Source organism: Humulus lupulus, chromosome 7, assembly GCF_963169125.1.
Source record: "Humulus lupulus chromosome 7, drHumLupu1.1, whole genome shotgun sequence".
Classification (NCBI taxonomy): domain Eukaryota; kingdom Viridiplantae; phylum Streptophyta; class Magnoliopsida; order Rosales; family Cannabaceae; genus Humulus; species Humulus lupulus.
This window is the reverse complement of record NC_084799.1, coordinates 97,460,878-97,473,465: the sequence shown is the minus strand read 5'-3', so window position 1 is coordinate 97,473,465 and position 12,588 is coordinate 97,460,878. Positions and strand designations below refer to the sequence as shown.

The 12,588-nt window shown below is 37.4% G+C and overlaps 1 protein-coding gene across 1 annotated transcript; it reads left to right on the top strand.

Annotated features, from left to right (window-relative positions):
• Positions 1–9,589: 9,589 nt before the first annotated feature.
• Positions 9,590–11,869, top strand: LOC133792003 (uncharacterized). Its single transcript, XM_062229912.1, has 2 exons — positions 9,590–9,593; positions 11,478–11,869. Exons 1-2 carry the CDS (start codon positions 9,590–9,592, stop codon positions 11,867–11,869), a joined length of 396 nt encoding a protein of 131 aa, XP_062085896.1.
• Positions 11,870–12,588: the final 719 nt, after the last annotated feature.

Genomic DNA, 12,588 nt, shown 5'->3' with positions numbered 1-12,588 from the left:
TAGTTGTTTTCCTTTCTTTGCTTTTCGCGGCAAGAACCGTATATCATATGTCCCAAGTTCAATTTCCCATTTGGATAATCTACCGGAGAGATCGGGTTTGTTCAAGACATGCTTCAATGGGTTTTCCGTATATACAATGATGGTATGGCTTTCAAAATAATGTTGTTGCTTCTTCTTTGCCGTAATTAGTGCGAGTGCCAATTTTTCCATCATGTTGTAGCGCGTTTCAACGTCTAGTAGCATCTTACTGCAGAAGACCACTGGCTTCTATCGACTTGCGTCTTCCTGAAAGAGCACAGAACTCACAGCAAAGTGCAAAATAGACAGGTACAAGAAGAGATCTATGTTGGGGACAGGAGAGCTTAGTATGGGAGGAGAGCTCAGATAGGCTTTCAATTCTTCGAGTGCTTTATTTTGTTCTGTCCCCCAGGTGGTGTTGGTTGATTTCTTGATGCATTGGAGGAAAGGCTGGCAACAATCGGACATGCGGGATATAAATCGGCTTAGTGCTACAATTTTGTCTGTCAAAGCCTGGATGTCTCGGATGGTTCTAGGTTCCTTTACCTCTGAAAGCGAGGCAATCTGGGTTGGATTGGCCTCGATGCCTCTCTGGCTGACCACATATCCTAAGAACCGGCCAGAGGACACCCCAAAAGCACACTTGGTTGGATTCAATTTCATTTTATAGGCATCGAGGATGTTGAAGTATTCATTAAGATCTTCCACATGTGCAACACCTTGTCGAGATTTGACGACCATCTCATCGATATATACTTCCATGTTCCTCCCAAGTAATGAGGAAAAAAGTTAGTGCATCAGCCTCTGGTATGTTGCCCCTGCATTTTTTAGTCCGAAGGGCATAACTTTGTAACAGTATAGACCGCACTCTGTGATGAAGGCCGTGTGGATTCGGTCTTCTGCCTTCATTGGGATCTGATTGTATCCTGAGTAGGCGTCAAGGATGCTCATTCTTTCAAACCCTGTCGTGGCATCTATCATCTGATCAATTTTCGAGAGAGGGTAGCTATCCTTAGGACATGCTTTGTTTAAGTTGGTGTAGTCTATGCATACTCTTTTTTTTTTCATTTTTCTTTAGGACCACTATAGAGTTGGCTAGCCAACTAGGATACATGCATTCTTCTATTGCTCCTATGCTCAGAAGTCGTTGTACCTCTTCTTGTATGGCCTGGTTGACTTCGGGAGCAAACCTCCTCTGCCTCTGTTTGATGGGCAGGAAGTTATTTGATATGTTGAGGCTGTGATTCATGGCAGAAGGGTCTATTCCTGGTATATCATGGGGAGACCAGGCAAAGGTCCCAACTCTAGTTTTCAGGAACTGGATTAGGGTCTGCTTTTCTTCCTCAGGAAGCTTGGTACTTACCAGCACTATTTTGGATGGGTCATCATCATCTATACAGATTTCGTCTAGATCGTCAAGGGTGGTATGGGGCTATTCGCGATCTTCCTTTACATCTATGCCTTTGAGACATGCTGATAAGCCGTTCTTTTATTTCTATTTGGTGGGGTTGTCGTCAGAAGAGGAGGTGCTAGAATCATTTATCTCTTTCAGGGTAAGGAAGCATATTTTGGCTTGCTTCTGACACCGTTTTATGTCGATTGTATAACGACCGTTGGGTGAGTGGCAAAGTGGAGACTACTCCCTGCATTCGGTGGATCCAACTTCTTTCCATGATGGCGTTGTCGCTTGTGACAGAGTCCACTATGAGGAAGTCCACTGGCAAGGTGCGTTATGTGGCGACCACGTTTTTCTAACGGCGCCTTTCGGGTATACTCTTTGACTGTTAAATCCCAAGATTGGTGCAACAGAGGGCCTGATCTAACGTTCTTTGAGTCCCGTCTTCTAACAGGCTTCCCAGAAGAGAATATCAACACCATTGCTTCCATCAACCAAAACTCTTCCCAGCTGGCAATGGTCGACCTGTAATGAAATGACTAAAGGGTCGTCATGGGGTAGGTGCACTCCCCGCAAGTCATCTTTTGTGAAGGTAATTGCAGAGGCTGGATAACATCTGTCTTCTGAAGTGACAAGGTTGACTGTGTGGCCTAGTGATCTGTATCGCTTCACCCTTTCCTCCATTCTCCTATGAATTTTGGATGCCTGTTCTTGTTCCTCGATGAGCTCCACGATCCCGTGTATCATGGGGATTTGTTTGAGAGGCTCTTGAGAGCTCGTGGAGGCCATATTTAGGGAGTCTGCTACTGGTGGTGTCGGGGCAGAAGTGGTGTTGGCTGTGAGACGCCGAGTCTGCTTGTCCCTTTAATGTACTGGTTTAATCGTCCACTTCTCATGAGGGCCTGGATCTGATTGTGGAGGTTGTGGCACTCAGAGATTGTATGTCCATGATCCTTGTGGAAGAGGCAGAACTTGTTTTTATCTCTTCTTTCAGGGGGAGTGGTGATTTTGTACGATTCACGCCAAATGGGTCTGTCTTTGTTTTCTTCGTAGATGACCTCCTGGGGGACGGTATATTCGAAAGAGGGGTATCGTGGTGGATCTCGATTTGATTTTGCCCTTTTTACACCTTTCATGTGATCTGATTCCTGTCTCTTCCTCTTGTCGTCCCGTGCAGGTGGGGGAGGAGGGTTGTTTGCTGGTGGAGTGGAGATAAGTGCAGACTTATTTTGCGCACGCTCTCAAAATTACAGGACCCTAAAGATGCCTTCGGCGCGGATCTGGATTTCGGCCATGTCATACAGTGGTGTCATGGTGAGGTTTTCGTGTAGGAGAGATCCCACCTGTAGGCTTTTGACAAAGAGGTTAGCCGCGGTAATTGGTTCAACATCGTGGATCTGATGTACGAGGTCGATGAAACGTTGTAGGTATGACTTTGGGTGTTCATTTTCTCCTTGATCGATTCGGTACAAACATGCCATCGTTCTTGGTGTTTCGCGGTTAGCATTATACTGTTGGAGAAAGGCTCTACTAAGATCACCGAAATTGTTGACAGAACCAGGTCTCAACTGCCTGAACCATAACAGGGCTGGCCCAGAAAAGTTGTGGAAAAACTTTGCATTGTATGGCTTCGTTATTGGCTTCCAAGGCCATCTTCTGTTGGAATTGGAATAGGTGTTTGAGCAGGTCTCCTTTTCCATTAAATGCGGGCAATGGAGGGATTATGAAGTCCCGTGGTTTGGGCTCGTTCTGTATCCACTCTGCAAAAGGCGACCTCTCAGTGGTTCTTGAAACCAAGTTCATGTGTTCAGTAGCGTGAGCAGATTTCCCGTCTGAGAACTTCTGCATCACTTCTCGTAGCATCTCTTCTTTCCAACTGTCCAAGAACCAAATGGAGGGGATACGGTCCTCGGCTGGCGCATCTTGCGCGGCCCGTTGTTGAGTCTGCTGGGGCCCATTCTCGGCGAATGGTTGGGTTGTTCTTGTGGGCTCTGCACCTGCTCGCGTAGGTGCTTTGCAGCGAACCGCATGATGTACCTCAGCCCCTTGATGAAGACGAGTTGGAGAAGATGGAAGAGGGCCTTGAGACCCTTCCCTGCCGTGTTACGTGCTTCTCACAGGGAAGTCGACCTGGACGATCGGAGCTCCAGTTCCTTCAAGATGGAGATTCTCTTTGTCTTGGGCCCTTCGTATGGCTTCGTTTGCTTTTTGCAATTCGGCGATCTCAGCTTCTAGCCTGGCATGAGCTTCGGTCAGTGTCTTGATAGCTTCATCGGATCTTTGTTGACTAGTTTCCAGCAGTCGACACATCCTGTTGATTTGGTCGCCTACATCCGTTGGTGGGGCGACCTGGGCGACGGTACCTGGCGCTCCGTTGTTCTTCGGTGGCATGGATTTTGTGTCCGAGTGAATCTTGATTGCAAGGAAAGATTTCTTGATTCGACGGTGTTATGAAAGAGGGAATTGTGTTCCCACAGACGGTGCCAATTTGTTGATGCAACAACTTTGCCTTTCTATATCTAAAGGTATTTGCCGACGAATTCTAATTCTCTGATCCTTCTTCGATGATGAAGATAACTTTGTCAATTGTTGAACCGTCGGGGGTACCTGCAAGAAGGATACTCCGATGGCTAAGTTAGTTTTTTCCGATCCCTTCATTTGAATAAGAGTTCAGTATTTATAGAACAAAAATGTAAGGAGATTAGTTGGTTAAGCTGAGTCCCTGATTGGTGGGGGAAATAACTGAGTTTCCCCCCAAAATGTATTTGGTTCAATTAAATATACAGAGATGAGAAACGCAGTCGCCTCTGACCCGCGACTTCTGTCTTCGGAGCCTCTGCAAGATCAAAATGACCCGTTTTTAATATACTTAAAACTGAGAAGGTTTTTGGGCCGAACATTTTGGACCCAACAATAGCAATTTTTACATGATATCGTGAAAATTTTGAATTTTAAAATACATGTCCAATAATGGTATTTATTAGATTTTTTAATATATGGAAAAGATATTTTATATATATATATTTTTTGCAGCAATGAAAATATTTTATATAATTTTAAACTAAATATATTCGCAACTTTTGTAATTTATCTACAAGTTATATTAATAAATAATATATTTTCATAAAAATTATAACAATAAACAATAATATATAATTTATAATAATATAAAATTTAACTAATAATTCAGATGTATTCAATTCACTCCAATAATAATATAAAATTTATAATGATAAACAATAATTTATAATAACATACAAAACTAAATACAAAATTGTATATCTAGAACTGAGACCATTATAAATACAAAATTTGGAACTGGGTTGATCATGGCAGTTGTGAACTTTTATACAAGATCTGTTCCATTACCGACAAAAAATGTAATAAAAAAATTGAAAAAATTGACATTACTAGCTAGCTTTATGTGATAATGCATAATTAATTATTACAAGCCAAAATGCTTAAAAATGTGAAGTTTACACATCATAAGTTTATGCTTGAAGAGTGAGTGCCTTACACCGGCATACACTTCTCTGGCTATAGGGTTGTTTACTCTAATAATCCTAAGAGAAAAATCTTGGCAAAGATTAAGAATGTAATCTTATGCCTCATTCTCCTGTCATAGTATACATATTAGTTTAGCCTAAATACTAATATCTAACAAATATAAATGAAAACATATAATACACAAACGAACATCTCAAGTGCAAAAGCAAAGGGAATATTACAGCAGCAGCAGTAAAAGCATGTTTGATAAAAATTAGCGCATGCTGGCTTATCCCTTGTCTATAAATTTTTTTGAAATACATGGACAAAGTTGATCATGGTAGTAGAAAAAGTTGTTTGAACTTTTGTTGGATGCAGTACAATTTCTGGCACATCAAACACTTGATTTTATTTTTTATTTTCTTAAAAAAAGTATGATATTATCTACCTAGTTTTATGTACTAGCAAAGCATGTCTTTTTATTTTTTATCTGAAAAGGAACTTCATTACAACTTGGAAAGCAAAATAGTGACCACAGAGGGTGCCACTTACCTTAAATAAACAAAACCAGCACAACCAGTTTTAAGCCCCCACGAAGCAAGGGCATGGGCACATTTGCTACACTTCTTAGGAATCCAAAACAACTTAGCATTAACCGAATAAAGTAAATTAAACAAAGGAAAGAAAACATGGGCACTCTTCCAATCCAAGATGGTGTTAGATAATAACCCCTTAACCAGCACCTAACAATCAAACAAGCAACATGGGGAAGGGCATCTATGGAAGATGACATCTTGCAGGGCCATACGCAATGTAGCCGCTTCTGCATCTAAGGGAGAAGAAGCTTTTGATGCAGGACCTTCAACAGTAAGATGTGTGAATTTGCATCCTGAACCACCATAGCAATACAAGCCCAACCATTCAAGAAAGCAGCATCCACAAAGACTCTCGTGACACCTTGAGAAGGGATAATTGCTTGAGAACCCGAAAGGAGAGGTTCAGATGTGACCTTCCTCTCAAGCACATGCGCATGTAAGAACTCCTCAACATTACTCAAAGATTTGACAAGCAGAGCCCGTGGATCTAGAACAAGCCGTTTGTGAAAAGAGGAGTTTCTGCTCAGCCAAAGATTGTAGGGCACATAAGCACAACAAAGTAAAAGAAAGCCGATTGTCATGACCCCAATTTAGAGGACCAAGGCCCTGCAGAATCCAACTAACCACTTGCAACCCCAAAACAAACGTCAAACCACTAGTCTACAAACACCAGGACTACCAAACCAAACAGAGGCAGCAACGGGACAATGGAATAAACAATGCAGTACCGAGTCCGAACCATTGCCACAAAGGGCACACTGAGAGTTTTGCCAAAAAACGTAGCTAACCTCTCTCCAAAAGGCAGAGCATTGGAGGCAAATTTCCAAAGAAAAAGCTTGAGCCTTTCGTGCAACTTAGAATTTCACAAATCTTTCCAAACAGGAATCTGATTAACATCCATTCTTGAAGTAACCGCCTTGTAGGCTAATTTGGTAGAGAAACTCCCAGACAGTGAGTTTCACCAAAAATGAATATCTTCCATTCCAGTTGGGAGTAAACTAATAGAGGATATTAAGGTAGACAATTCAGGTCTAAACCATGAAGCAATCTTCTCCCTATCCCACTGCCCATCCTCCCTCAACAGAGACCCAACCTTAGAATCATGCACTTTAATCATTGGATTGAGCATACCACTATAAGCCTCAAAGTCCAAGAAAGGAGTCCAAGGGGACTCCCAAATATCAGTTTCCTGTCCATCTCCAATTCTATAACAAGTCTCGTGTCTCAGCAAACTTCTCACACTCCAAATACCACGCGCCACAATAGAAGCATAGCAGGGTAAAGAAGTTGCCAAAAAATTCTGAGTCCCACAATATTTCTTCCTGAACACAACCACCCACAAACAGTCTTTCTTTCACGCAACATCTGAGGCAAGCTTCATAACAAGAGCCTTGTTGAAGTCCTCACTTTTCCGCAGACCCAAACCACCTAAACTCCAACTAGTAAGCGCTAAAAATCTATTTTTCTTGGCATTCCCAACCCACCAAAATTTACGGTAAGCTTTATCCAACTGAGCACAAAGACCTTTTGGCATAAAAAAGGTAGACATGGAATAAACCGAAATGCTCGCGGCCCTTTCTGTAGGGGTAAATGCTTCATCCGAGTATAATTAATCTGTCGCATAATGAAAACAATACAATGTTTTGTCTCTTTAAGTATTTTACAGGAAAGAGTAGTATTAGTCATAGTGGACATTTTTTGAATATTTTAATGATGATGAGTGATTTGTAATAAGTAGTAAAGGTTTCAAATGAGCCATGTCACCTGTAAACAAGGCCAGAAAAGGCCAAGGATTAGGCGAATCTTAGTTCAGACCATTATTCTATAAGGCCGGGGAATATGTTAGGACTTGACCTTATGGGCCCATTTGTCATAACCCCTTGTTTGGTTCATTTTAGGAGGTGGACAAAAGTTATCTAGCCACCAAATGAGAAGGCTCTTGGTAAACTAGAGAGCCAACCAAAACAAGGCATAAAATTCTGAATTGGCATAACTGAATTATTTATTTTCATTACATTGTACTTAAAAAGAATTGTGATATGTTAGATTAGGAACTTCAGTGATCGAAAGGATTACTGTATCTTATATAAACTATTTGAAACATATAGAGAGTTCCATTAAAATAATAAATTTTAATTATTCTAAAATTTGTGTTATTCAATTTTGTCAAAAAAAAAAAATTATATAAAAAAATATACATAACTTTATTTAGTCTCACTAAACATAACATAGTAATAAGATTTCACTAATCCAATCTAGTTCCTACCAATAATATAGCCAGTCCAATCCAGTTTTGTGTTCCAAACAAACCTGATATGATCTTAATCCTATTTTATTAGTATGAACTTGGCCTTATAATGGCCTAATCTTAGGCCTGATATGGACTTGAGTTTATCTTGTAAATGTTGAATCTTTTCTTTATTATTTATTATGTGATCAAATTATTTTGCCAAATCACATATGACATTCAAAATAATTAATATATAACTATTATCATCTCATATTTGTGTAGCAAAGTTAAATACTATAACTGAAATACCCAAAACTTTGAAATGTTGTTTGGATGGCACACTATATTATATAATAATACACTTGATACACGAGTTTATATGTTTTCATGTTAAGTATTAGGTGTTTAGTTTTATTTTGTTCTATTTTACGCTTGTGTTTTTTATGTGTTTTCAGGTGTCGAAGGGCTTAGGTGACTTAGGTGTAGAAACATTATGGAAAAAACCGACAAAAAGACAAAAGTTGGTGGAAAACAGTGTTTCGAGGCACTTTCTGCGACCGCAGGAAGAGGATTCTGCGGCTGCAATTCTAGAAGAGTTGGGCATTTCCAGGGCATTCCTGCGACCGCGTGAATGACATCTTACGACCGCAGGATATGTCTAGAAATGTGAAAAGCGCAGATTTTTAATGAAGGGTGTTTTGGTCATTTCATATTTAAAAAAACGTTAATTAGGTTTAAATCACGATTTTGGAGAGAAAAGCAGGCACTTTGGCAGACCTAGTTTGTGAGAAGAGGATTGGGATCATTTTGGAGAAGAATTGGGATCAACATAGAGTTCTTTTCTCTTCTTCATATCTTTACTTTATGATTAATTTCTTGTTTATGGATTTCTTAACGATGAACAACTAGTTTCTGTAATAGGGATTTTAATTGAATCACTGGAAACTCTTTTATGAATTAAAGCAAATTTTTATTTTCTTTATTCCTCTATTGAGATCTTGTCAATTTTGTTGGATTAAAATCCTATTTTATGGGCACATATGTATAATGTTTAATGCTATTGTAAAGTGTGATATAAAATTCAGTGACCAATTATGTTATAAATATCATAAGGTATTAAAGTGTCATGGATTTAATGTGTAGAAACAGGAAACTGAATTTTTAATTTTATAATGGGCAAAATTGGAAATCACTAATTATAAATTAGGGTTGTGGTCCCCTATATATATGTATTATTATATTCTGTCTGTCATCTCATTAACAGAAAAGAAAAGAGAGGCTCTTCTCTCATAGATATACATATTATATAGGAAGATCTAAACCCTCTGTACACTCTCCAACAATGGCATCAAGTTAGTGCTTCCGCTCTTGTGTTAATCTTCTTCTAATCTTCTTCTTTAATTAAGCAAAGGATCTATAGAATTATGATTTAGGATTTCTTATATATGCATTTATAATAACATGATTTTGGATTATGTGTTGGAGATTATTGTTTGTTCATGTTATTTGAGTGTATTAAGAAATCTAACAAGTGGTACCAGAGCCACCTTTGCTGAATTTATTGAAGATTTGATGATTTTGTTCGTAAGAAATTTGGGGATTTTATAAAATTAGGGTTTTGATTATAAGATAATATTACCGCCTCTATTATTTCTTGATTGCATTTAAGTGCATATTATTATGTTTCGGTATATGTAATATATGCATATATAAATTGGTCGAATAATTTTGTGGCTGTTATGTGCTGTTGAAAATGTAAAATCCTTTATTGGAATTTTTGATAATAATGACAAAATTAATTAAAAGGGTATTTTCGAAATTAGTAGTTTCCTCTTTTGTAATATTTTGTGGTGAATTTCGAAAATGGGTAGTTTCTTGTTTTGTTGAAATATGTCTTTCTATATTCAGATTTTTATTTATGTATTAATAAAATAAATATATATATTTTCCTATAAAAGAATATCTTTTTCTTGAATTGGAAATTATTAGTATTTATTTTATTTATCTGATTTGGTTGCCCAGAAATCGTGTACAGCTTGCAATCATAAAGGGTATATTGTTTCCTTATTTATTTAAGGAAACTGGGTTGAAAAACTGTCCAGGTTCAATGAATCTGTTTGAACGGATTGCCAGTCTGTTTGAATAGATTCTGACTTTCCTGTTTTGGAAGATTTTCCATTTATTGGGTGTTTGATTTATGATTTGTTTTCCACGACCTAAAGGGATTCTAAAATGTATATAATCATCCTTAGGTCGCTGGTTTCTGATTATCTCTCTTGGTGTATTATTTTCCAAATATTTTTCAAGTTTTAGAGAGACTTTTTATTATGTGAAGAACTTGAGTCCAGCAAGTTCTTAGTAGTTTATTACAGTGTACTTCTGCATTGGTTTCTTTGTGTTAATTGTGCAGGTTGAACACACTTGGACATTGGTCATCAAGCTTCGGGAGAAGTCTTGTTCGTGAGTCACTTTTCGGGATGAAAAGTGCAAGTGTTATGATTTGAAGGGAGTTCAAGATCTTAGCACTTCAGAAATTTGATTAGGAGTTTAGATTACAACAGTTGCGACAAATTCAAGAGGGAGTCTTTATTTGTATAAGTCAATTTGGTTTTGTAATCATTTAGATATTCTTCTAATAAATTTATTTCTCTGGGCGTGGCCTCGTGGACTAGTAGCAATTTGCAAAGATTGCTGATACCACGTAAAAATTCGTGTGTTCTTTACTTTATGTTCGTTTTTATCTTCTGGTCACAAACTGTTTAAACATATTGGGTTTCTGTTCAAACAGTCTTTGTATCTGTTTAAACATTTCTGTAACAATTCAACAATTAATTATTTAATTTAAATAATTAAGTTGATAATCATAAAAAACGGAATTTCAGAAAATTCTGGTTATCTATGTACATAGGCTTCAAGCTTCAGGAATCAAATCAATATTTTGAGTCCATATCTATTGTACATGGCTGTAATGTTTTTTTTTTTTCTTTTGCTTTATGTGATGCATATACGATGATAACTTCATCACTTCAGATTTTGTTTTATTATCATTATTATTATTTTATTGAATATAATAAAATATCTCAAAGTTGTATATAATAAAGAAGATATAAATTTATACTCAAGCGTTGTTATTCTTTTGGTATATTATATATATGAAATAGTTACTAAATATATGTATATATATTCATATACAGTTTCATTTAAATAATTTTGTACAGATTTTCAATTTGGTATATATTTAATTGAAAGATAAAAGGTTAATGATTGATAATTTTTTAAGGAACAATTAAATTTAAATTTTGGTTTTGGAAATTTCTTAAGGATGTCTAATATTTTGAATAGATTAATTGAAACAATATGTTGCCAAAGTGACCTCTTTTGTGTAAATTAATTTATTTAAAATATCAAGATGCTTGTGTGTTTGTAATTTATGCATATATTAACTGACCCAAAGGTAAGTGAAGATTTCGTTGAATTTCATTCACACCTGTGGTAATAAATGTGTGACAATTATGAGGTATTTTGTGTGAGCAATATGTTAGTCCAAAGATTGACTTATTGTTTGACATAATTTATTGTCAATGTTTGATTGCTACAACAAGAGTATCGCTTACAGTTAATATTATTGTCCAAAGACTTAATATTAATGTTGTGTTTGGTATCTTGAGATGGGATTAACCAAATTTTGAATTTATTGTTTGATTATGCATATTGATGTGAGCTTGTTTTGTTTGTTTTGTTCTATATTCAGCTAGTTCATCTTCTGCTGCCTCAATATCTGCTAATATTAATTCTATTCCTATGCTTAATGGGACCAATTTCAAGGATTGGAAAAGAAACTTACTTATAGTTATGGGATGTATGGATTTAGACCATGCATTAAGGGATGAACAACCTGCAACTCTAACTAAGGAAAGCACCCGTGATGAGAAAACAGATTTTGAGAGGTGGGGTCGTTCAAATTGCATGAGTTTAATGATTATGAAACACAGCATTCCAGAAGCCTTTTGGGGCACAGAATCCGAAGGGATTAATAAGGCCAAGAATTTCCTTGAACAAATTGAGGAACGATTTGCTAAAAACGATAAGGTTGAAATGACAACACTTCTAGGTTCTTTGATGACCATGAAGTATAATGGTTAAGGAAATGTAAGAGAGTACATTATGGAAATGCATCATATTGTCTCAAGACTTAAGACACTTAAGATCGAGCTTTCTGATGATGTGCTTGTACTTATGGTTTTGTTAACGCTTCTTGCACAGTTTAACCAATTTAAAATTAGTTATAACTGTCAAAAGGAGAAATGGACTCTCAATGAACTCATTTCTCACTGTGTGCAAGAGGAAGAAAAGTTAAAAAAGGACAAAACTGAAAGTGCTCACTTGGCCACTGCCTCTAAGGATAAGGGCAAGAAAAGGAAATCTGAGAATGAAGCTGCTAAGGGTCCAACCCAAAAGAAACAATAGAAGGATTCAGAAGGTTGTTACTTTTGCACCAAGCCTGGACATGTGAAGAAAGATTGTGCCAAGTATCACGCATGGCGTGCAAAGAAAGGTATGATTCTTACTTTGGTCTGTTTTGAGGTTAATTTAGCTTCAGTACCTAGGAACACTTGGTGGATAGATTCTGGTGCTACTACTCACATAAGTGTTTCTATGCAGGGTTGCCTGAGCTTCCGAAAGCCAAGTGATGGTGAAAGACACATCTTTGTGGGCGATGGAAAATCAGTGGAAGTGGAAGCAATTGGGCATTTTAGGTTGTTGTTAGGAACTGGTTTTTATTTGGATTTGAAAGACACTTTTGTTGTACCGTCTTTTAGACGGAATTTAATTTCTGTTTCTTTGTTGGACAAATTTGGATA